We start from the raw sequence: 24,814 nt of genomic DNA, 5'->3' as shown, positions 1-24,814 counted from the left end.
CTTTCTTCTTTCTTTCTTTCTTTCTTTCTTTCTTTCTTTCTTTCTTTCTTTCTTTCTTTCTTTCTTTCTTCTCTTTCTTTCCTTTCCTTTCCTTTCCTTCCTTCCTTCTCCTTTCCTTCCTTCCTTCCTTCCTTCCTTCCTTCCTTCCTTCCTTCCTCCTTCCTTCCTTCCTTCCTTCCTTCTTTCTTTCTTTCTTTCTTTCTTTCTTTCTTTCTTTCTTTCTTTCTTTCTTTCTTTCTTTCTTTCTTTCTTTCTTTCTTTCTTTCTTTCTTTCTTTCTTTCTTTCTTTCTTTCCTCTCTCTCTCTTTCAATTGTCACACCTGGCAGCACTCATGGGTTACTCCTGGCTCTACTCAGAAATCGCTCCTGGCAGGCTCGAGGGACCATATGGGATATCGAGATTTGAACCATCATCCTTCCTAAATTGGCTGTGTGCAAAGCAAATGTCCTACTACTGTGCTATTGCTCTGGCCCCTCTGTTCTTTTCTTTTTGTTTTTGGGCCACACCCAGCAGCGCTCAGGCATAACTCTATGCTCCTGGCAGGCTCAGGAGATCATATGGAATGCTGTGGATCAAACCTGAGCTGGTCATGTACAGAATAAGTGCCCCTTTCTTTGTCCTATATTTCTTCCCCTCATTCTCTTTTATTTCTTTTCTTTTATTTGGGGGGGCCACACCCAGTAGCACTTAGGGGTTACTCCTGGCTCTGTGCTCAGAAGTTGCTCTTGGCAGACTCAGAGGGCCATATGGGATGCCGGGAATTGAACTGGAGTCGATCCAGGGTTGGCCGTGTGCAAGGCAAATGCCCTACCGCTATGCTATCAATCTGGCCTCCTCTCATACTCTTTTCTAAGGGACATTTTCCTTCAGCTCCTTGGTCCTCTTTGTGAACCTCTGAGATGACTGTGAGGAATTGGGATCCTGCTCCCCTTACCTGTCCATTGACCATGTCTTGGGTTCCTCCAGATCCTCCAGTCTGGGCTCCTCTTGCTCCTGTCTAGGTGGGGACTTGAGCCTTCTGGTTCTGGAGAGCTGCTTCTCCTAGGTGGCAGAGCTGCTTGGCTGCATTTGGGACCCTATGCCCCGCCCATCTGCCCAACCCCACCCAAGGGAGGCGTCAGGCAGGAGGGGGTGAGTTCTGAGGAACTGCTGAAGCTTTTACCGCCTGCACCTGTCTGGGACCCTGCTGAGGACGTGGACCCCCAGACTAAAGGTAGTCTATAGAATGCCAGGATCGGAGGGGCCTGATGGAGACCCCAACTCCTGGAGCCTAACAGCGGCCATGTGCCAGCTGTCCAGGGCAGAGGTAGAGTTGGTGGATTGGGGTGCAGCCTACTGTACAGACTTGGAATTCACTGCCTTCTGCCTTGGCCTGCAACAGCTGGCTACATCCCAGCCATGTTGTACCTGAGCCTTGTCTTGCTCAGAGCAGGTGGTGAGGTGCTGGTGGGGTCAGAAGATTGGCAGCCTCGGCTTCATACCCTCTGGACCAGTCTGCTTGCTTTCACGTGCCCAGAGCTGGCCAAACTGCATTCCAGATGCCTGGCACTGGGGCAGAGGTGACCAAGGGAGTGGTGGAGCTAAACAGCCTTTCTAGACCATCACCCCAAAGGGGAAGACCAGAGAGGGTGGGGCACAAACAGGACAGGTGCCAGCTTATGGTCTGTCAACCCCATTTACAGGGAGAAAACAGCGGCTCTGGGGCACCTCCAGCCCCTCATTCCTGATCCCGAGTCTGGACCCTCTTCAGTGGGAGGGGGAGACACAGCCACCAAGAGGGCGGGTGGGCCCTTCCCTCACCCTCTTCTCTGCCCATGGGCCGGCCTGGTCCCCCAGAGGAGAAACTCTCAGGAACTCAGCTGTTGGGTGCCCCGGCTGTGCCCCACCCCTGGCATGGGGCTGCTAATCCGGCAGCCCAGGACTCGGACCTTGTTCTCTCCATTACCCTGGCCATGGCCCTGGTCCTGCTCTTCCTCCTCCTCTCCAGCTGGCTGTTGTGGGCCAGATGTCACCCAAGCAGCTGCTGCTGACCTGGTTCCTGGCTGGGATTGGGGGTGCCCTGAGGATGAGGAGGGAATCCTGACCACACTCTGAAGCTGTGCCACTCTGGACACATCCTGGAGGTGCCCTGGACCACACCCCTGCAGGGCAGGAGCCCAGGGATGTTCTAGGGCCCCCACTCAGTTCTGCTGCTGGAGCTTCCTGCTGCTTTCCTGAGGGCTGCAGATGACTGTCCTGGGGGCTGTGAATAAAGCCAGGGACCCCTGGATATCTGTGGGATGAATCGAAGCAGGTTGGGAAGAGATGCACAGCGTCCGGGTTTGTTGGACAGGGGGTGTTGGACCAAGTTCTTCTCTGTTCAGGACCTGCCTGAGTTTCCTTAGTCAGGATGGGCATTGTAAGGAGTGCTGCCTGGAAGCAGACACCCTTGTTCCAGGGACCCCTGGAACAATCTTGTAAGAAGCCCTCCCCCTTGTCCCTTGGAATGGGATGTGCTCTTCTTGTCCGTCACCCAGTGGCCATATTCAGAACTGCTCTGTCTGCTCGGCAGGTCCCGGGGAGTGAGGCTCAGGGGAGAGGATGGAGTTGGGTTCCCATAGAGTATCCCCAACCTGAGCCCCTTAGCTCTTCTCCCTACACTTGTCTCAACTCACCAGACATCAGGGAGCAGGAGGAGGGCTTCAATGTGGGGGTCAGTTTTGCTGCAACCTCTTTTTTTTTTGAGGGGGGGGCTCACCTGGTGACGCTCAGGGGTTACTCCTGGCTCTGTGCTCAGAAATCGCTCCTGGTTTGGGGGACCATATGGAAAGCGGGGGAATCGAATCGAGGTCTATCCTAGGCTAGCACCTCCAGAGCCTCCAAAGTTGGCTGGACCTGCCAGGGGTGCCCAGGCTCCTGAGGAACCCTGACTGGATGCTGGAGCTATGCCGGGAGACAAGGGGCCCAGGAATCCAGGGGCTGTCAGCTGCTGTCTAGGCACCCAGACAGTGTCTTCCCATGTCTGGTTCCAGGGCAGTGTCCCCAGGGTCAAGTTCTTCCCATTCCTGGGGACTCAGTTCTGAACCTGGATGACACCGAGGTGTGTGTGTGTGTGGGTGTGTGTGTAGGGGGAATGACTGCAGCTCACTGGCACTGGAGGAGGACTAGAAGCTGGGGGTGAGCACATGACACTTTGCAGACCATGTGTCCCATGAGTTGGTCTCTTGACCCTCCGAACCTTCATTGAGATCTGCTGTGGGGAGGGGCCTCAGGGCTCCCCACCCTCATTGGGCCACCAGAGTAAAATCCTTAGTTCCCACCCAAGAGAGAGGCTTATCTCCAGATTCTGGGAGGTCCCAGGAGGTGCCACAGAAAAGCCCTTCAAAGTGGCCAGTACTGAAACAGTACCCTTCCTGGGGTCTGGTCTGCAAGGAAAGGGCCCCTAATGGGAAGAGATGCTTTAGGCTCAGAGGTGTATCCCAAACCCACCATACTGGAGGCCCCGTCTCCTGGAGGTGCAGGGCTGCCTGAGACCAGAGGCAGTAAAGGGTCTGCCTGCTTGGAAGCTGCATGGAGTTCACTATCCTGTGAGCACACATGGAGCCATGGGTGTGCATGTATGTGCAAAGGCGGGCATATCTGACTGTGTGGGACTGGGTGTGTGGTGCATGTACCCAAGTGAGCATGCATATAAACATTTATGCATGTGCTCACATGTAGACATATGTTTATATACATGCATGCTGATGTATGTGCCTATACATGGAGGTATGTTATATATAGAGACATGTGCATAGACAATACATGTGTACAAGAATTGGTGCATACACATGTATGTGTGCATGAGTCTGTCCGGTCCATGCATGCTTTGTGTGCCTGTGTGTGCTTGTATGTACGTGTACTGTAGACCATTGGCGATCCATGAGGTGGTGGCAGAGCCTGTGTGGGCAGAAGACAGATGAGTGGCCCCCCAGGCAGATGGAGAGTGGGGACCTCTCTGTTCTCTCAGCGTCAGCACCCAGTGTTCCGGGGCTGCTGGACCAGGAACTCAGGTGGCTGTGTGCTCACTTGCAGGTGTGGGGAGAAGAGGTTGGGAAGTATGAACTTGGAGTCAGCTAGTTGATGCCTTGAGAACCCCCAGCTGCAAGGGTTAGGCCCAGTCCCCTGGGGGCTGCAACTGGGACTTCCAGCCACCAAAGCGGTTGTGGGTTGTTGTGAAAACTCAGCCCCCCAATACTGCAGTGCTCATGGGTAGGAGGGCCTGACACATCCTGTGAGCCTAGGGCAGGCTCAGTTCCAGAAGCTCCCAAGGGCTCAGGCAAAACTATGCCTCTTCCAAGACTGGGGGAGGAGCTAGGATCCCCCAAACCCAGCTTATTTTGGCTTCTCAGGTGGGCAGGGCCATGTCTGTCTCTCACATGTGCCACGTCTGTGTCACATATGGTGACTCTAGTGCACCCATGACCACGCCCTCCCACCCTCCAGGTGTTCCTTGGTCTATGCTCAGGGCCGCCTCTCACCATCCCGTGTTTTGGAGTGCACAGCTTCAGGGCCTCCATCTTCGAGTGGTGGTGTCTATTCCCCACAGGGAATGGGCGTGGGGCGACCCAGACAACGCGTGAAGCAGCTGCGAAGGGCCAGGCCAGGCAGCGGACAGATCGTCTGGGCCGCTGACCCAGGAGCAGCTAGAGGGAGGCGGCTACTGGCTCTGGGGTCAGTGCCTCCTTCTCTCTGTCTGGAACATTCACAGCTTCCTTTCCCCGGCTGGCTGCTGGTGGGTGGGGCGGGAGGGGTGCGGGGTGGGGGTGTTCTGGAATCCCAGATGCCTCTGCAGCCTGCCCAACCCTCCCTGTGCCTCCACCCTACTCCTGGGTTCACCCCAGCCCCTGCCCCTGGGTGGGCCCTGTGGTCTGTGGCCCCCACCCCTGCATCCTGGTAGCTTCAGTAAATACACGGGGCAGCGAGCCAGCTCCTCTCTGAGGAATGGCCTGAGCCTCTTTCCAGGTCTCTCTGGGGAGAGCACTGCAGACCCGTGTGTCTGCGGCTCCCAGGACCTGGTCACACACAGCGACGCACACAGTGGGGGCTGTTGTGGCCTATGCTTAGAGCTGCGAGTACACGGACATATGCACACACATGTACACACAAACATACACATAAGGGCACATGATTCATGCGTGCGCCCACATGTGACCTTGTGAATTGGTATATGAGCATGTGAAGGCACCTGTGCTATGATGACATACATGCACACCCATGCATGTATATGCACACCTGTATGAGTAGATGCATGTATTTGAGAGTGTACGCATATGTAATCATTGGAGCTGAGTGACTCCCCGGGGACTCCTGTCTCTCCATCTCCCCATAGAGTCCCTGCTCAGGCCCGGAGAGGGGCCCCCACCAGCCAGTGCTCACAGGCTCCCCACAGTTGTGGGGCTTGGGCAGAACCCCTGTGGCTCGATCATTCTGTCTGCTCATGAAGTGGGTCAGTCCTTAACTGCCCCAGGCCTCCTGGGGCTCTGGGACTCGGGGTGCAGCCTGTGGTTGGGTGTCTCCCTCCTCAGTAACCAAAACTCCTAAAAGTCCAGCTGCCTGGGGTGTGGGGCACAGACAGGGGTGCAGTCCTTTACCCTATTTCTATTCCCTGCTAGGGATAGAGAACTTCTAACCACCCTAAACTGGGGCTGGAGGAAGCTTTAGGATTTTGGGGGTTATGAGGGCTGTGGGCGCTGCAGGAAGCTGTGGGAGGCTCTGGGGGCTGTGGGGGCTGTGGAGGGCTTGAGGGAACTGTGGGGGCTGTGGAAGTCTGTAGAGGTTGTGGGGAGCTTTGGGAGGCTATGGGGGGCCCACACCCCTGCCAGGCTCCTGGCCACTCCTGGCTGTCTGCTCAGAAATTGCTCCTGGCAGGCACGGGGGACCATATGGGACACCAGGATTCGAACCAACCACCTTTGGTCCTGGATCGGCTGCTTGCAAGGCAAACACCGCTGTGCTATCTCTCCGGGCCCGACCTCTGACCTTTTCATAGCTGTAGGGAACCTCATGAGATGGCTCTCGGTGATGGGGTCTCAGACTGTGGGCCCCACATTTGGACCCTGTGTACAGCAGCAGTGGAAGCTCCCAGAGCTCAATATGCCCACCCTGGCCCACCCTGGGACAGCCTTATGGGGGCTGGTGGGGACCTGAGACTCAGGACAGATGGAGGTGTCCAGGACCTAGGAAGTGTAGACCCCACAACATGTGTGTATACAAAAACCAACACATGGCGCACTTGACATCCAAAGTACACCAAAAACTCAACACACACACCAAAACTTGATACCAGCATATGACCCCAACAAGACATGTACCAACGCATATGATAATACACACCAATACATATACCTAGTAACACACAACATACTCCAGCATAAAACACAAGGCAAAAAACACACCAATCCATGCACATGCACCAGTACACACCAAACACATGCAAATGGTAGCACATGCTATGATCAACACATGTGCTGGTATACATCTTTTTTTTTTTTTTTTTTTTTTTTTTTTGTGGTTTTTGGGTCACACCCGGCAGTGCTCAGGGGTTATTCCTGGCTCCAGGCTCAGAAATTGCTCCTGGCAGGCACGGGGGACCATATGGGACGCCGGGATTCGAACCAATGACCTCCTGCATGAAAGGCAAACACCTTACCTCCATGCTATCTCTCCGGCCCCGCTGGTATACATCTATACACACCAACACATGACACACACAAACACAAGAACATAACAAGACATGCCTGAATACATATGTACAAGGCAGCATGGAGCACATACTTACACATGGCATACTCTGAGAATTTGTGCATACAAACACACAAAAACATATACATATACTCTTAGGACCTACTTTCCTGAGTCCCAGTTTCCCACCAGCCCCCTGAAGCCTGTCCCAAGCTCCATTTACGCTGCAGACTGAGCTCTGAGAGCTTATATGAGGCCTGCAGGAAACCAAGGTGGTAGCAGGCACATGTGTGGGTTTGGTCTGGGTCCCATGTCCAGGCAGTGACCAGCAGCTCTCAGTGACCTCGAGTCCCACCCTATGTTGTGGGGTTGGGGGAAGCAGTCCTGGCTGGGCCCCAGAAGCTGCAGTTCTCCACTCCCAGCATCTCCTTCTCCCAGGAACCTGGCTTTAGGCTTCTCCAGAGATGTACATTCCTCTGGCGGGGGGCCCCGGGGTGTGCGCCAGCACCCCCAGTATGCGGCCCCCAGGACACGCTGTCCCGCCTGGCTGCCGGCAGCAGCTCCTGACCCTGCGTTCTGGGCCGCCTCCCCAGGACACAGCTGTGCCCAGCTGTTCCCCAAACACGGTCTGGAAAGTGTCTGCCCCAGGCTGCTCCAGACACAGGTGTGGGCCATGGCCAGAGGTCAGAGCTTAGGGTCACAGTCTCGTCTCTGCTGCTAGCTCAGGCTCAGTTGTGGTGGGGGGCTATTAAGGCAACAGCTTGGAGCCCCTCACTTGAGCCCTTGGGGGGTCCAACTCCAGAGGCAGCTCCCACAGTTCTTGCTGACATCTCAGCATAGCTCAGAAATCAGGGTGCAGCTCAGAAATCAAGGTGCTGCTCAGACACTGGCTCAGCTCCAAGATCAGGCAGGCTACACCCAACTCCCAAGCCTTGGGTGTCACTTTTGGAGAAGGCCCAACATGGTTGTCAGCCTGCATAGCGAGTGGGCACAGTGCCCTCTGAGATGGCTCCACACACCCTCTACCCCGAGTGCTGTTTCTGGAGGAGGGGATCTCAGGCATGATACCCTGGCATAGTACCGGAGTGTGAGGGTGGCCCTGGGACCCTCATAGGGAGGATGCAAAGAATGAATTAGAGAGTGAATGAATAGGTGCCTGACTGATTGACTGACTGGCTGAATGAATGAATGAATGAATGAGAGAATCAGTGAATGTGTGAGTGAATGAATGAATGAATGAATGCAAACATGAGTAAGTAAATGAAAAAGTCAATAAATGAGTGAGCAAATGAATGAATGAGCAAGTGAATGAATGAATGCATAAATGAGTGAAGGAATGAATCGGGGAGAGTGAAGAAATGAATGAACACACACATGAGTGGATACATGAGTAGGTTAATAAGCAAATAAATGAATGAGTGACAGAGTGAATGAGTGAGTGAATAACAAATGACTGAGTGAATAAATGAGAGAACAAACTTGTGAATGCATGAATGAATGAATAGGTGAGCGAGTGAGTAATACATGAATGAATGAATGAGCTGGTGAGTGAATGGACAAATGAGTGAATGAATGAGTGCAGTAAAGAGTGATGAGTATACAAGAGTGAGTGAGTGAGTGGATGAGTGAAAGAGTGAGTGACTGAGTGAGTGGATGAGTGGGTGAGTGGATGAATGGTTCTGTCTCTGGCACCACCCTACCAGGGGAATAGCAGAGCTCCCAAATAGGGACCTAGAATCCAAGCTCTGAACCCCAGTGTGTGTAGCTGTGGCTGGCTCCCTGCCCAATCTTCTGATTTGCCCCCAGAACACCAGCACCATCCTCTGTGTTTGCTGCTGTCTAGCAGCTGGGCCAGAAACCCTGCATGGCCTCAGTATATTTTCGCTGCCAGGGGATGGCCTCAGCCCACAGAAGTGAATTGTATTCTGGGGGATGAAGGTGCAGAAGCCAGAGCTCAGTCCAGCCCCCAAACTTCCAGAGGGCTCTGCCTGTGTCCAGTAAAAGCTTGGACAGACTGGGCACTGCCTAGCAGGTGGGCCCAAAGCTGGGAAATATGGAGGGTCTATTCTCCAGAACCTATGACCTCCATGATCCCCACAATCCTGGAGCCTGAACCCTGCCCCCAACTTATCCCAAACCTCTGAACAAGTTATAGGGCAGGCCTGAGCATCCCTTTTCTTGTTCCCTTTCTGTGGGATTACACTCTGTGGTGTTCAGGCTCACTCTGCTCTCAGGGGTCACTCTGGGCAATACTTGGGGCCCCTGTGTGGTTCCAGGGACCAAATCAGGGTCAGATACAAACAAACAAGTGCCCAGGACCACCTCTCCAGCCCAAGATTTGCCTCTTTATCTGCCTTTGTCGCTGCCTCAGAATCTCTGACAGCAGACACACTGTGTGGCAGTCAGCAAGATGTGCGAGAAGATGAGATGGGGTGTCTGCAGATGCAAGGGGGGCCCCAGCTTTGGAAGAGGACAGAGAAGAGTTCAGGAGGGTCCTTTCAGGGGAAGTGACAGAAAGCATGGGAGGGTGAGGGACAGACACCCACACAGCTGGATCATGGAAGAGCCACCACCTCCATGCAAAACAAATACACAGAGAACCCGTCGGCCACATGAAACTTAGCATAGAGGGTACTAGGACAGACGGACACCATGGAGTTGTCTGGTGTCCGGGTGAAGGGGGCATGCACACTTGGTTATGAGAAGGTTAGAAATGAGAGGTGGGTCAAGTCAAGGGGTGAACAGAGAGCTTGACCACAGGCCACAGTATGGAGGAGGAACAGAACTCACAGCCATGGAACAGAGTGTGTCCAGGCCAGCTGCATGGGGAACAGACCCCAACAGCCACAAAGCCCACATACATATCTGAGAAACTTGCTCCAATCTCCCCTACTAGGAAGCATGGAGTCATGGGGAGATGCATGCTCACAATTAGAGGCCCCTCACTCTCCAGAAAGCAGAGGCTGGTATTGGGCTAAGCTGAGTACCCCTCGTGGGGTGCTAGTCAAGATGCGGATGAGGCTCCCATACTGGACCTGTAGTTGTGTTGATAGGTTCTCCTGACCCCCATCCCATCTCAGTGGCTTCCTCTCATCAGACCTCTCCTGCGGTGAGAAGGTGGCTCTGCCCACTGTGCACCCCACTTCTGTCCCCTACTGGGATGATGGTCTGAGCCGGAATCTGAGGCTCCCTTTGGCTTCTGGAAGTCAGTCTGAAGGGAGTGGGATATGTGTTCCCTCTGGCCTTCCTGGCCTTTTGCATTTTTCTTACATCCATTCCACAGGGAGACTTTCTATTCCTGGGAGCTGTGAGCACCCTTCCCTGGTGTACCCCATTTCATCATGTGTGCTCCTAAGGTCACTAGTTGAAGGGGATTTAGAGTTCATGTTGGGGTGTGGAGGAACAGAGGGTGCTGTGGGGTTCAGAGCTGTGGTCACCCTGATCTCAGGAGCATGGCTTGAAGGCAGAGGATGGTGCCCCAGGAGTGTGACAACCCTGGCCTAGAGCACCCCAGAGCAGTGCTAGGAAGACCCACCTGACTGTGGGGACAGCCCCCTCACAGGCCACTGTGTTCTAACACTGGAAAGATGTTTCTAGAAGGCTGGGTGAAAGCAAGTACAAGTCCTCTCCTGCTCTAGACAGAGAAGGGCCAGGAAGTGATGGGGCACCAGTGGGACATGGGTCCAGGGTGCCCAAAATGAATAGGGGTGCTTTGCACACTCACATTCCATCCAGTCTCAGGGTCACTGCACTCATTGGCCGAGCACCTTGGAGTAGGGTATCAGGTCATAGCCCCTTCCTGGGCCCTCAGTTCATCTTCCAGGAGATAGTAAGAGGTGGGGCCATGTGCCACATGTCATGCTGTGGTGGCTGGAAGCAGCTGGCAGGGGCCTGGCTAGAGATCACCCAGTCCCCAGTCTGGAGGCTCTGCAGGGCCCAGGCACTGTCACATGTGTGTCCTGTCTACTGTGGCCTCATGGCCACAGCCTGACACCACAGTAGTCCAGGACAGCTGGCAGGGAGAAAAGGAGAAGATAGGGGAAAGCAATGGGCATAGAGGGGAAAACAGGGCTGGGCGAGGGGCACGAGGAGGAACAAGGCACCAAACTTGACCTGTGTCTCTCCTCAGACTTGACCTCTTGGGCTGCCGTCTAAAAGTTTCTAGTTTTCCTTATCCTCAGGGTTGATGGGGTGTCCTGGTTGCTGCACTCCTCAGGTGAGAGAGTGAGAGAGGTGGGTGCAGAGCAAGGAAGAGCTGGGACCCAGGGCATTGCAGGGCTTTTTTTTTTTGGTTTTGGGTCAGGGGTTCCTCCTGGCTCTACACTCAGATATTATGCCTGGCAGGCTCAGGGGAACCATATGGGATGCCGGGATTTGAACCACCGTCCTTGTGCAAGGCAAACCACCTTACCTCCATGCTATCTCTCCAGCCCCAACTGCAGGGCTTCTAAGAGCAGCCAGGGACCCTGGTATGTGCCCTGACTGCTGGCATCCTGCTGGCAACACTGGCTGACCACAAAGAACTACCAACTAACCAATCATCAATCAACTAACCAGTTAACCAGCTAAGTTACTAGTTAACCAACAACATAACCAGCTAATAAACTGAACAATTCTTCAACCAGCGAGGCAACTAACTAGCCCTTCAACCAACTAAATATATAACTAACTAGCTTAACCAAAAGCCAGGTAATAAGCTAAACAAATATTTGGCCATCTAACCAACTACCTAACCATCTTACCAACAACTGAACTAACAATTGAACTAAACAGAAAACAAGCTGAGCAATGAAACAGCCAGTTAACCAACTAACCAGGTAATAAGCTAAACAAATATTTGGCCATCTAACCAACTACCTAACCATCTTACCAACAACTGAACTAACAATTTAACTAAACAGAAAACCAGCTGAGCAATGAAACAGCCACTTAACCAACTAACCAGCTAGTCAGTTAACCATCTGACTAGCTAACCAGATGACCGGCAGGCTGACTAACGAACTTACTAATGCTGCACATAGCTCCCCAGGCCCCAAAAGGTGATTGACTCACCATTGAGCTAATCAGTTGACCATACCCAGAAAGCCTGACTGACCCCAGGAGAGTCCTTGGCATGGAGATGTTCCCCAGTTATTGCAACAAGCCCCCCTCCCCACTGAAGCACCCCTTCTGCCCTACAGCCTCCCCCTTCCTGATGAGCAGCCTCTCTCAGTGGGACAGTGGGACCAAGTCAATGGAGCCTGAACCTTTTAAAAGGCAATAAAAGTTTAGGGTTTCAGATGGTCCTGCGAGGAGAATAACAGAGACAGGAAATTTCAGTAGCAGACGGACAACGTCGTGCCGCCCTCAGACGGAAACTCGGCCTGGAGCTGGGAGGGGGCCCAGCGCCTGCGATGCCAGCCTGGGGGGTGGCGGCCACAATAGCCTGTTTGTCTTCGGGTTCTGGGATGTTCTGGGACCTCTGCGGGACGGGTGGGTCCGTCCCTGGCAGTCCCGGGAGGGAGCCCGCGTGGGCGGTCCCAGGTTCCAGTGGGGAGACACAGTCGCACCCCCCTCCCTGTCCTGTAGTGAGGCCTGTCTGGGTTTCTGGGAGAGGGACCCCCAGTGGCCACCTGAGTAGTTGTTCTCCTGGCTGAGGGCTGGGATGTAGAGGGGACCCGTAGGCTCCCTGTATACTGCTGAGATGTCTGCGCTTTAGGCTTGTGGCTCTCCAAGGGCGAGGTCCCATTGGTGTTGGGCTGGTGTTCCCAGGGGCCCCCATTCTTGTGCTCTGATGCCTGGCTGAGAGCCTAGGCCCCACTTCTGCATGACCGGGAGGAGCTCCTCACGTTTCACTACTCTCTTGTGCTGCCCTTCGGTTCCTGCCCCCAAGTTTCCCAGTGGACTGAGGTTTCTCAGTCTAGGCCTGTCTCAGCCTCAGTGCCCTCATCTGCAGAGTAGGCACAGTGGGGTTCATCGGGGAGCGAAGAGCCGGAGCTGCTGGCAAGTGCACGGGTGGCCTGGAGCACCTCCTAATTGTCCATGACTTACTGACTGGCGGGGTGCCCAGACAACCCCATAAATTAGCACGACCCGCAGGGCTTATGCCCCTTCTCCAACTGCCTCTACTTGAAGCATCCTAGGCTTCGGCTTTCCATGTGCGACTCAAAACAGGGAACTGGGGGTTAACATGGGGTGGGGCAGGACAGGGAGGCCTGGCAGAGGGGTGTGTGTGATGCACCCTCACCCCCAGATCTGCCTTTTTCCAAACTGGGTGTTCGGCCTCTAGGACACAGGAAGAATACTGTGGGGCCAAACCTCGGAGGGCACCTGCTTATGCAGTGCTGCATGGACCAGGAAAAATGTGCCCATGTGTATCTGTGCCCCTGCACCCCTGCCAGGTTGCGCCTCCCCTCCATGGGGCCAGAGCCAGCTGGGGATGGCCTATGAGGGACATGTTAGTGGGTGGTCCTGGTGACGCCCTGGCTGTGTCATCCTCAACCCGCTGTGGGGACACATTCACGAAGCTCAGGCCAGGCGGCACCCGTGGGCGAGCGACAGGGTGTGGGCACCAGCCTGGTCTCCTGGCCTGGGCGGGCCCCAGCAGGTGGCTTCGGGCCTGCAACCTGCAGACGCAAACAGGAAGCAGACGCCTGTCACTTCCTGCTGGAGCAGCACACAGGTGAGCACATGTCTCAGAGGCCCCTCTACCCCTGGGGGGGGGCTGGTCCAGACAGGTGGGAGGGGGGTCACAGCCAGGCGCCATCCTGGATGGGGGAAGGGACACAGGTTTTGGCAGGGACAGTCATGCACACGGGGCTCAGAGGGGAGTCGCCCTGCACATTTCCTTGGGAGTTTTTATTCATGGCACAATGGGGTCTCAGTGTCTGTTAGTCACAAGTTAGGGTGCCCCTCGAGGTCTGCAACTGAATTGCTGATCTCAGAGCCAGGACGCAGAACAGGGTGGGGACAAATGGTCCTGGAAAGGGGCTGAGCTGGCCTCTCCCTCTGCTTCCTCTGTAGGGGGGCATTGGGCCAGGCGACCCTATTTCCCAACTGGACACAGAAGAACATGGGGCCTGGCTGGGACTCAGGTGTGGTAAGGCGTGGTCTCCGGTCCGATCTCCCTGTGCTCGCTGGTCCGCTGGGGGCTTCTTAGAGAGGCAGGGTTGGAGGACTGGAATGCCCCAGGATGGTGGGGGACAGAATCAGACACATGCGCAGCAGAGAGTGGAGCAGTCCAGCTTGGCTGGCGGCCCTCCGTTGCCCGCCTTTTTGTTGACCTTGGGCAGCAGGAGCACGAAGGACATGGCCAGAGCACAGTGGTAGCAGCTGTGCACGTAGGTGTAGTCCCAATCCTGAGGGCACAAGGATATCTTAATTGCGGACCCCTTCCCGCGTGCCAGCTGCAAGGCCTTCGCGTGCCACCTCTGGCACGAGTGCCATAGGTTCGCCATCGAGACCCTATAGCATTCAGGCCCAGCCCATTACCCAACACCTAGCCCACCTTACCCTGCCTCAGGACCAGATTTATGCCCTGTCACTACCCGGTCACGCCCCTATCATACCACACCCCGCCTCCAGGACACGCCCCCACACTCCAAGGTCCCCCCACAACCAGCATTACTGCCCCAAGATCCTCCTGCTCATTTCTGCCCACTGAACCTCCAAATTCAAGGGGTGTTTGAGCCCCCTGCTGAGGTTGGCTCTGAGGTCTTTCTCCCTGCACCCTCCTATCCTTTGCTTCCCTTCAACCACTCCCTCACTCCATCCCCTCCCAGAGCCTCCTCCCGCTCCATCCTCCCCTCCCCTTTCCCACCCTCCTCCTCTACCCTCCTTCCCATTCCCTCCTTTTTTTCTCCTTTTCCCTTCTCCCTACTCCTTCCTCCCCCGCTCCATACCTTCCTCCTCACCCTCCTTTCTCCCTCCCTTTATTTCCTCCTCCCCTCTTCCACTCTCCCTTTCATCCTCTCCCCCCCTCTCCACCCTTTTATCTCCTGTACCCCCTTTCCCCTCCCTAGCTTTCCCTTTTCTCTCTCTCCCCAGATCCTTTTCTCCTCTCTCCTCTTCTCCCCTCACATTCCACCCCACTCCAGGTAGTGATTCCAGGGACAGTTCTGGTCCCCTGCCCAGGAGAGGGTGCTGCAGCTGCCCAGAGACCCTTAGAGAAAGTGGAGTGGGATACCTCGAAGAAGAAGCGTAACATCAGGGCCAATGCCCCGAAGCAGAGGCCAGGTCCCACCTGCTGGGTATAGACGGTCTTGTCGGGGTACAGCCCCTTCTTTTCCTTCATTTGCCGCAGCTGTGAAGAGGTCATAGGTCACAGGTCAGGGTGGCAGCATCTGTCTGTGTGCTGACAGGGCCTCCTGGTGGGGTCCCTGAGCATGCTGTGACAGGGTGTGCGATGCCTCCAGCCCTGTCCTGCAGCAGCCAGGACAGTGGAGGGGCCTTATTTGGGGACAGACAGGCTAAGGGAGCCTATTGGAAGAAGGTTGGGGTTCACATTTCACCACCCAAATGCTGAGGTCAAGGCATCTTTCTTGGGGCACAGCGAGAGCCTCGTGCCAGCCCCCAACCCCATGCCCTGCTGAGGAGCCTCAGTTATACAGTGATGTTGATGCCATTTTTCTGAAATATTCTCTCTCAGGATGCAATGTCCTGGGTATCATCTGGAGGTGATCCAGGGGTGTCACCTCTGGCTTCTGCACTTGCACCCCACTCAGGGCTGGCACCAACTCTGCAGACTAGCAGCTGGAGAGAGGAAACATTGCTCCTTCTAAGGGGCATTAGAGAGACCCCAAGCTCTGGCCCGAGGAGTATTTGAGACCCCTCCAACTCCTGTCTGAGGCAGAGAATACTGGAGACATCCCCAGACTCGGACTCAGGGGTTGGCCAGAAGATAGCAAGGGTTTAGGCAGCTGGTCCCAGCCCCATTCCTGGCCCCACAAGGTCCCCAGCCCTGGGCTCCCCCAGTGTCTGATTAAACTTGGCCCAGACCCCACTTCCTGTCCCCGAGTGTTATCAGGAGCACAGCTCTGTCTTCTGCCTTCCAGCCTTAATTAGTGGGTTCAGACAAGTCGGACCCTGACCCGGCTGCCCTGCTTCCCGCTTCCCAGCTGGCTGGGAACCCCAGGGGTTTGCGGGAAACCCAGGACCATGAATGTACCCGCGTGACTGCTCCCAGGGGCCGAACTTCTCTTGTTCTGTTTCACTGGGGCTTGGTCCCTGACCTAGAAACTGCTCTTCTAGGGGTCACCATTTGGGACCTCTGTCCTCCAGCACTTTGGTCTGCCTTTGAGCTACTGGGTACTGCTCTGGGCAGGGAAAGGGGGTGCAGGAATTCTGGAGGCCCTGGAGTCACAGGCCTCAGCTGCTTTTCCTGATCTGAGTCTGGGAAGCTCCCCATCTATCCCATGTACTCTGGCTTTATCCTCAGTCAGGATGACCTTAGTCTCACTGCACAAGGCCATGTAAAGTCACCTATCCAAGTCTTAGGGCTAGCGACGGGTTCTGGCTGCTCAGTGCACAAATCTCACCACCACTGGGGTATCTTCCCCGATTGGCAAAGCTGTTTTTCCATCAATGCAGCATCTCTCAGTGGGCTTTTTGTTGTTTTTTTTTTGTTTTTTTTTTTTTTTTTTGCTTTTTGTTTTTTTGGGCCACACTCGGCAGTGCTCAGGGGTTACTCCTGACTATCTGCTCAGAAATAGCTCCAGGCAGGGGGACCATATGGGACACCGGGATTCGATTCGAACCAACCACCTTAGGTTCTGGATTGGCTGCTTGCAAGGCAAACACCGCTGTGCTATCTCTCTGGCCCCTCAAGTGGGCTTTCTCTTTTGTCCTGTCCCTGTCCCAGTAGGGCACAACAACATCTTTTGGTTCTATTCAAGGGGAACCAGGGTCTGAACAACAGATGTGGAAACTGAGGCAGGTCCCAGTTTGCAGGGGCAAAAGCAGGGGCCCCTGGGGCTCTGTGGAACTCACCCACTTGATGGCAATGATGAGGACAGCTGTGCCAATGGGGCCCGAGTATACCCCATAGCCCCCGCGATCATGGTAGATGCGGACGGCGAGAGTGAGGACCCCAAACATCACCAAAGTCGACCGCTTGGGCTCATCAAAATCAGCGAGGGCTGTGGGGGACAGGGAGAGAAGGGGAGCTAAATGGTGTGTGTGTGGGGTGTTCCTGCATCCTTCGAGCAAGACTGACCCCAATATGTAGCCTGATTTGATGACTGGCATGTTCCCAGCATGTTCCAGGCTCAAGTCCTCCAAGGACCCTGTGTTTCACCCCCCCCAGAAGGGTCTATGTGTGCAAGTGTGTGTGTGCCTCAGAATTAGGGACTGTGGGCAGGGACTGTGTGGGCAGAGGGGCCATGTCTGCACTCTGTGGCAACTGGGCCCAGAATTTACTGGACAGTCCTTGAGGCGGGACCCAGGGCTAGATTGGGCTAGATTGAGGGTCTCAGGACTGCAGCAGGTGAGGGGGCTTGAGTGGGGAGCCTCAGGCCGTCTCGGGGTCACTCACCCATGAGAGAGACCCACATGCTCAACGCAGTCCCGTACACGCTGAAGTACTCCAGGGTGTCGTGGCGCACAAAACAGAGCAGCGACAGGCCGGGCCCATGGCAGGCATGGAAGAGCTGGGGAGGAACAACACTGAGAGGCAGCCCAGGGCGCTGCCTCAGTTTCCTCGTCTAGGAATGACCACCGCTGATGACTCCCACAGTCACGTGGATGGAGCCAGTAAGGGCGAGAATGTTCGAGAGAAGCAGCCACTGATTCCTTCACACTCGGGTAACCAGGCCAGGACCCCTCCAGCTCCTGGGCATATCTCACACCTAAGTATATTCCACTACTGGTATATCCCACACTGGGCATATTCTACATCTGGATCTCTTACACCTGGGCCCCCACACTTGGGCCTCTCTATGCTGGGGTCCCTACTGCTATCCCTCACCCTACTGGGTCCCTGGGCCCCAAGACTTTCAGCAGCACTGAAGAGGCCACAGAGTCATGATCTGCATCTCTTGAGGCAACAGCTCCCTGCTCAGTGCTCCATCCAGGATCCTGTGGGCTGAGGGGTGTCTTGTGCTATGGCAGTGCAGGAGGTGGACTCATGGCCCCACGTCCATCTGGCTTGGCAGGCTGCAGTAGGAATGGGGGGTTGTCAGGGCTGGCCCCACTCACAGCTCAGACTGACAGGTGCAGCTGCCCCAGATGAATGTGCACCAGTCTCTGAACCATGCTCCAGCCCTTCCTGCTCTTGTTGCCCACGCCTGGCTGGCACAGCCGGCAGGGCTGCCCAGGCTACTCGGAGCCTCAGGGCCAAATCTTGACTCCCCACTGGTCTGTGCACAGGCCCAAGCTGGGGAATGTCTGTGACTCCCTGGAACAAGGCTCAGCCTCAGGGGCACCTCTGGGGTCCCCTTCTGATGGGCAAGAGGCAAGGCAGGCTCTTGAAGGCTATGTGTGGCCCAGCACCTCATCTTTCCCACATAGAAGCCGAGCCCCTGGAACCACCCCCGTCACCCCTGTGGGAGCCCCCAGCACAGCTGTCACCCCTGCAGGCACTATGCATGGGCAGAGCTTAGTCCTAGGGACACTGGGGAATTCCCAGTGCAGCTGTCACCCTCTGTAGGCATTCTGGGGCTCAGAGGGCTTGAGATACCCCACATGTGGCAAGAGCTCAGTCTTAGGACCCTGGAGCCCAGAATCCCCAGCCCCAGAGCCCAGGAGCAGTAGAGTAGTTGGGGTGCCCTCATCACCATGGTTTCTCATGGGGAACAAAAATGAGGGATGAGGATAACATGGTGGCCATTGGGAGGACCCCAGAGGTGAGACAGGGGATCAGGTGCCAGGCTACAGAGACAGGGTAGAGACAGGAAGGGTGAGTGATGGGGTTGGACCGGGTGGTTGATGATAGGGACAAGTGATTGATGGGTGATTAACGGTTGAAAGAGTAAGGATGGGTGGTTGATAATTGATGGGGTAGGGATGGGTGATTGATGGGATAGTGATGCATTATTGATGATTAATGGGGTAGGGGTGAGTGAGTGATGAGTGAAGGGGTTGTGGTGGGTGACTGATGGGTAGGGGTGGTAGTTGATGGGTAAGGGTGGTTGATGAAGCAGTAGTATGGATGTCTGATCTGGTCTAAAGAAGGATAATGGACAGGGTGGGTAGATACAAGGAGACAAAGACAGAAGTCAGAGACATTGATAGGCCCAGAGAGACTTAACAGGGGCCTGGAGCTGGAGAGGGTGGGAGGAACAGAGATTCTAGGGGATCATGTACAGAAATCCAGGGGGCAATGGGCTGGCAGAGAGAGAGAGGACAGCAGGACATGGGAGAAGCCAAGAACCAAGTCTAGGGGCAGTGAGGACCCAGAGATGGGGTGTCCTGGTGTCTGGCTGGCAGGGCCACCCCTTGGTCCCTTGGAACAGCTGAGGCTACCCTGTTCTGGAGGACCAGTGGGAATGGGTGGGGGAAGGAGGCCTGGAGTGGGGGTCTGCCAAGGCAAGAAGAAGATGCCTGGGAAGGCCCTTCTCATCCTGTGTGGCAGAATCCCAGGCCCCTTCTTGCCCAGATGGGAAAATGGGGGCCCAGCAAGGGGCCACTTTGGTTCCCTGCTCCATTACTCTGGGCTCCTTCTTTCATCTCTTTCCCATCACAGAGGCAGGAGCAGGACCCACTTGGCCCATGTCCTTGCTCAGGATGGCCACCCCCATGTCCTTCTGTTCCCCACCCCCTGCCCGCAGCCCCAGACTTACTGCCACGAAAAACATGGTGAAGAGGTAGACCATGGACTCCATGTAGAAGCGCCGCTTGGCCGCGACACTGACCGTGGGGAGCAAGGCCAGGCTGCTGAGTGTGGGGAGCAGCAGTTTGGTCAAAAGCATCCCCATGGGCCGGGGAGGGGGATCCCCAGAGCAGGAGAGCTGCCGGCCACCGTTGCAGTCAGCCCAGCTCGTACTCCCAGCAGCTGCAGCGTCCGCAGTGGTCGAGGACAGATATAGGCAGGGACAAGCCGACAGCTGAGACCCGCGTCACCAACACTTGTGGTGGGTGTGAGCGCTGAGCCACCCGCTCCTCCTTGGGGGGAACCCCAAATGGGAGCCAACGTGGCTGCGGGGACAGAGCATAAGCTCTCCCAGTCAGCAGAGCATAAGCTCGAGAAGGAGTTTTGGGGCTGGTCCCTCGCTTCCTGCTCCTGCTCTGCTCCTGTTGATCGTGAACCCCTAGTTTCTTCTGGGTGGACACAATAGGCCTCGGTGCTGTGAGGGGCTCCAGACTCTGGCTGCTGGTGTGGAGGAAGGACCTCCATTTGTTGCAAGAGATCTTAAGGGAAACTGGCAGGGAGTCCCGTTTTTGGGGTGCGATGGGGGTGCAGGATCTGTCTACTTCTTACCTCCAGGGGCTTCACCAAGAAACAGAGCTACTTTCATCCATTTCTTCTTTTCCGGACAGACAAAGTGGCCTGCTTGCTACAGGCACAACTATTGGGCTTTGGCCAATGTGTGCCCACGTGGGCTCATGCCCCCTAATGCCCAGGGTGGTGGAGAGTCCCGCCCCCGGCCCTGTGCCTGCTGCCTGCCCTGGAACGCCAAGCAAACAGCGCATGTGGCACTCTCTGTGCCCACGGAATGTCCGTGGCTCGCGTCCACGGTGGACCAGGAATCGGGGTTCAGCTGCTGGGCGGGCAGCAGTTGGGCATGAGGCTGTGCTTCCTGGGCACTGGAATGTAGTGTGTGGGGACAACAGGGTGGAGGGGGTGACGTTCCCATCCCCCTTCCCTTCCACCGCCGCCTGCCCGCGTGTCCCCAGGGCCTTTCCACGCAGCTGCAGCTCCCACCCACTTCCCCGGAAACATCTTTTGTCCAAAGTCAGCTGTGGCCTCTGTCTGTCTGCTGTTGACCTGGAAAGTTCCTTCTTGACTCAGCTTGTCCTGCTTAAGTCCCTGCAAGGGCTCCCCTGGTTCTTGGGGAGGATTGTGTGAGTGACCAGAGGCCCCTCCAGCCAACCAGTCCTGTGCCACTCAGCACACACCTACCCCTATCTTCCTTCCCCTCCAGCATCTGTGTATGTGTGTGTTTGGGGGATGGGTGCCCCCCCCCCCCCAGGCAGGCCACAGCTGCTCCCTTGCTCACTGCCGGCAAGCTGAGGTCCAGCAGGGCTGGAGAAGTATGAATGAGGGCCCAGAAGGCGGGGCGGCCCTGGGAAGAGCCTTGTTCCCCCGTGCAAATGGGAAAAGCAGCTTGTGTGTGCTGTGCCCGGCTCCCCCCCACCCCCAGCCCCACATCCCCCACCCCTGGGAGGAAAGTGGAGACGGCAGGTGCTCTCAGCTTGGAGCTGCAGGAAGGCGTGTGCAGTTGGTCTGGAGCAGGGCTGTGAACTCCAGGGCGGTATGCACAGGGCACAGGGGGAGGCAGAGGTGGGTAGCGATGCAGGGGAAGGAGCTGGGGGGGGGGGCAGCTCCAGGCAGAGAGGTGGGGGGGCCTGGAAATGGAGCCTCACCTCAGGGGTGGGGAGCTGGGGGCGGTGTGGCGGCTGCTGGCCAAGACCTGCCTTCTGGAGCCCGACCAGCTGGCCAGGGGCCGCCGTCCGGCTCTGCGCAGTCTCAAATGACCCTCGGTCATTTCAGGGGAATCGCTGGGTCTGAGAGCTGGGGGAGGACAGTCATTTTGGGGGGTACAGGGCTGGGGGCTCAGCACCAGCAAGGGCAGATACAGTGCTGGGTCTCATTCCATGCCCCCTCCTCAGCCCTCAGCTGCTGATGTCCCTGAACCATACCTGACGGGTGCCTCATTGTTCTAGTCTAGGGTTTCTTCAAACCTTTCGACTCCTAGGAAAACCCCTCAGTCCTCTGTACGGGTGCCGAACACCATCAGTTCAGTGCAGACTGGGCCCCCATCTTGAGCCTGTCACGTTTCTATGCTCCAGGTCCTATGCTCTCCCCACTTTACAGTAGGGGGAAACTGAGGCCAGAACTGTCATCCTGGGGGTGGCTGGGGCTGGAGGGACTTTGGAGCAGGCGGGTTTTATAGAGGTGCTAAAATGCCTGGAATGCCCCTGCCCCACCCCCTAGGCTCTGTCTGCACAGCTGCTGGGGCGGAACTGGGCCACTCTGTCCCGCCAGCACTAGATCACCCCAGAATGGAGCTGGACAGAGGCCTGGGACCCCCCACACCAGGCCCCAGGTGACTGACCTAGTGTGCTGTGCTGTGGGGTGTGGCTCTGACTGTCAGTGTCTGGGATATGGAGGCACCCCTAGCGTTGGTCTACATGCTAGTGCCCCCTCTGGCCACTCCCCAACATGTAGTGACAGCGGGTTCTTATAGGCACAGGTGCCCTGGAACTACCCCTGAAAATCAGCCTGAGCTGGTCCTGGGTGGGAGGTCCTGCTAAGTGCTCCAGGCCTAATGCTCCCTTGCTGTGTAGCCACTGCAGGTCCTGGGTACTCTGGTCTCCTGCCTGGCAGGACTGTGGGGCCCTAAGTCTCCCATGAACTCCCTTTGTCCTTGACCACAGAGGAAGGTCCTATTTATCTTCTGTGTTCCAGTTCCAGAGCCTATGCCTCCTGGGGTCTTCCCTATATTCTGGCTTCAAGCAGACCTAGCAGAGGGTGGTGTCAGGGTCCAACAAGGAGGCTAGGACACCTCCAGGGCGTGGAGATTGGAGGGGGTTAAGGGGACACAGGCAGTCCCTAGTCATGCCTGGGTACCCAATGTAGGGACCCAGAATGTGCGTTGGTCCCCATCCCCCCCTCCCCCGGAACTCCAGTCACAGGGCACATTGGGTATAGGATTTGGAAGGCTCCTGGATGGACCGAGTCTGCTGTAGGCGGCTTCTGTCCTACATCATCAGTGGGATTTTAATGAATCCACTTCAGGGAGAGTTGGTTGCACAGGCAGCGAAATATGAAATTGTGAAATAATGAAACCACACACAAGTATGTGGGGTCAACTCATCTTCTTGCAGGAGTTCGACAAGTTTAACTTTTAAGCAGGGTTTTTTTTATATGGGTAAAGCCAGTCATAGGTACAGAGAAGAATGTTTACAATCACAAAGCAAAGTTTAACAATACTTAAACTATGAGCCTGAGCTGTAAGAATTCTAAGTTACAAAAGAGAAGGTCACACTCAGGGCAGCTTTTAACAACTAACTTCAAATGCAAAATAAGGGATTATTAAGAAGTAGAAAAAAATCAGGCCCGGAGAAATAGCACAGCGGCGTTTTCCTTGCAAGCAGCCGATCCAGGACCAAAGGTGGTTGGTTCGAATCCCGGTGTCCCATATGGTCCCCCGTGCCTGCCAGGAGCTACTTCTGAGCAGACAGCCAGGAGTAACCCCTGAGCACCGCCGGGTGTGGCCCAAAAACCAAAACAAAAAAAAAGAAGTAGAAAAAAATCTAAGAACATGATCTTCACTGAGGTGAGCTCTATTGTTTTAGAGGTCAAGGAAGGAGCCAAATCCCCTAAGGTGCAGTTCCCATTTTCTGAGAAGAGTCCAGAGCCCAAGATCTGCTTTCTGGCTATGCCCTATTGCTAGAAACTAAGGCTGCAAGGACATATTTGAAAAAGACAGAAAGTATTGTCTTTGATTTTGGTGCTAAATATTATCCAGAAAAGTGGTTCTCTTAGTAATCTTTGGTGCTGGGATTTCTGAAAAGAATTTGAGGCCAATTTTTGCCCGAGATTTTACAAAGGAGAGATAGCCAAATAATGACAGAAAATGTCATACCAGGCATGGATTTATCTCTTTAGGAATTCCTCAACTATCCACACAAGGGAAAAAGCATCCACAGCGGACCTTTTGAGAAATCCCGTGGAGGTTATTTCATTTCTCCACATCAGGGAAATCCCGGGATACAGCTGGCGTGCCTCCTGAGTTCCCCTAAGTTTATGCATGCTGTGGCACGAACCTGATGTGCCTGGATGCTCATCGTTGGGTTCCAGGCATGTGTACACAGGACATTTATCTCTGTGTACACATTCCCTGCACTTATGTGTACATGATCCTATGTCTGTGCATATGCAACCCAGGTGCCTCACATGTGTGTCTGTGCACATACCCCATGTTGGCATGAACAGACATGTCTGGTCTCTGTGTACATGTGTGCTCATGCGTACACATGTCCCTTCTGTATGCACACATGGCCCGTATCTATGTACATGTATCCGTATACATATGTTCATGCATATGTGCTTATACACTCCATGTCTGTATCCATACATGTCATGTGTCTATGAGCACACACATGTCCCAGGTCTGCCGGATATGTTCCATGTCTATTGCACACATGTCCTATTTGTGCGCACATATCATATGCTTATGTGTACGTGTGTTTTTGTATGCATGAATGCATGTCCTGTGTCTGTATGTCTACCTGTCCTGTTCTGGTCTGCACGGATGACCTATATTGTATGCATACATGTTCTGCTTCTGTGATCATGCGTCCTGTGCCTTGTGTCTGTGTGCAAACGTGTCCTGTGTATATGTGTTCCATATATGTATGTACTGTGTCTGTGTGCAAAAGGTCCTTGCTGTGTACACATATCCTGTTCATGCGCACAACATGCCCAGTGCTTTTTGTACACGTGTCCTGTGCTTGTGTGTACATGTGTCCTTTGTGCATGTGATCCATGCTCCTGTGCATGAACACATGTCCTATGTTTTAGGCCATATAATACACACATCCTGTGTCTATGTATCCTTGTGCACACACATGCTCTGTGTGTCTGCACACACATGGTATGTGTCTGGGATCCTGTGCAGGCAAGCTCAGGTGTGCTCCCGTGGTGCATGTCCGGAGGACAAGTGCCCCGTGGAGTACCCTCACTCACTACTCTGGCCACACTTCCATGGGCCTACCCCAGGGGGCGCTGTGGCTGTGTCTCCAACCCTTGGGGTAGGTGTGGACAGACCACAGGCAGAGAAAGCTGTTAAAGGTCACTGAGACCCCTCACCTATGTTTCACTGGGGTGTCCCCTAAGCCCCACTGGGCACTTGTGAGCACAGGTGCCCCAGCAGCCCTCTTGTGGAGCACTTGTTCTGTGAGACTGAGGTTGGATGGGTGAGGAGTAGATGGAGTTCCTAGGCCCCTGGACCACATTGTCCTCCCTGCTGG

At 55.1% G+C, this 24,814-nt stretch overlaps 3 protein-coding genes across 3 annotated transcripts in view; all 3 read right to left on the bottom strand.

Moving 5' to 3' along the window:
• The window catches only part of LOC126009287 (surfeit locus protein 1), a 161,258-nt gene that overhangs the window by 66,949 nt on the left and 69,495 nt on the right, over nucleotides 1–24,814 (bottom strand). The gene's annotated exons all lie outside the window — the stretch shown is intronic.
• The window catches only part of FAM163B (family with sequence similarity 163 member B), a 174,463-nt gene that overhangs the window by 109,530 nt on the left and 40,119 nt on the right, over nucleotides 1–24,814 (bottom strand). The window lies entirely within an intron of this gene.
• Nucleotides 13,891–19,593, bottom strand: MYMK (myomaker, myoblast fusion factor). Its single transcript, XM_049773721.1, has 5 exons — nucleotides 19,459–19,593; nucleotides 17,214–17,328; nucleotides 16,670–16,818; nucleotides 14,868–14,984; nucleotides 13,891–14,040 (listed from the first exon to the last, which is right to left on the bottom strand). The coding sequence occupies exons 1-5, from the start codon at nucleotides 19,591–19,593 to the stop codon at nucleotides 13,891–13,893; spliced, it is 666 nt and encodes a 221-aa protein (XP_049629678.1).

The sequence above is a fragment of the Suncus etruscus genome, chromosome 5 (genome assembly GCF_024139225.1).
Source record: "Suncus etruscus isolate mSunEtr1 chromosome 5, mSunEtr1.pri.cur, whole genome shotgun sequence".
NCBI lineage: Eukaryota > Metazoa > Chordata > Mammalia > Eulipotyphla > Soricidae > Suncus > Suncus etruscus.
The sequence above is the reverse complement of the archived record's forward strand: the minus strand, read 5'-3'. Positions and strand labels throughout refer to the sequence as shown.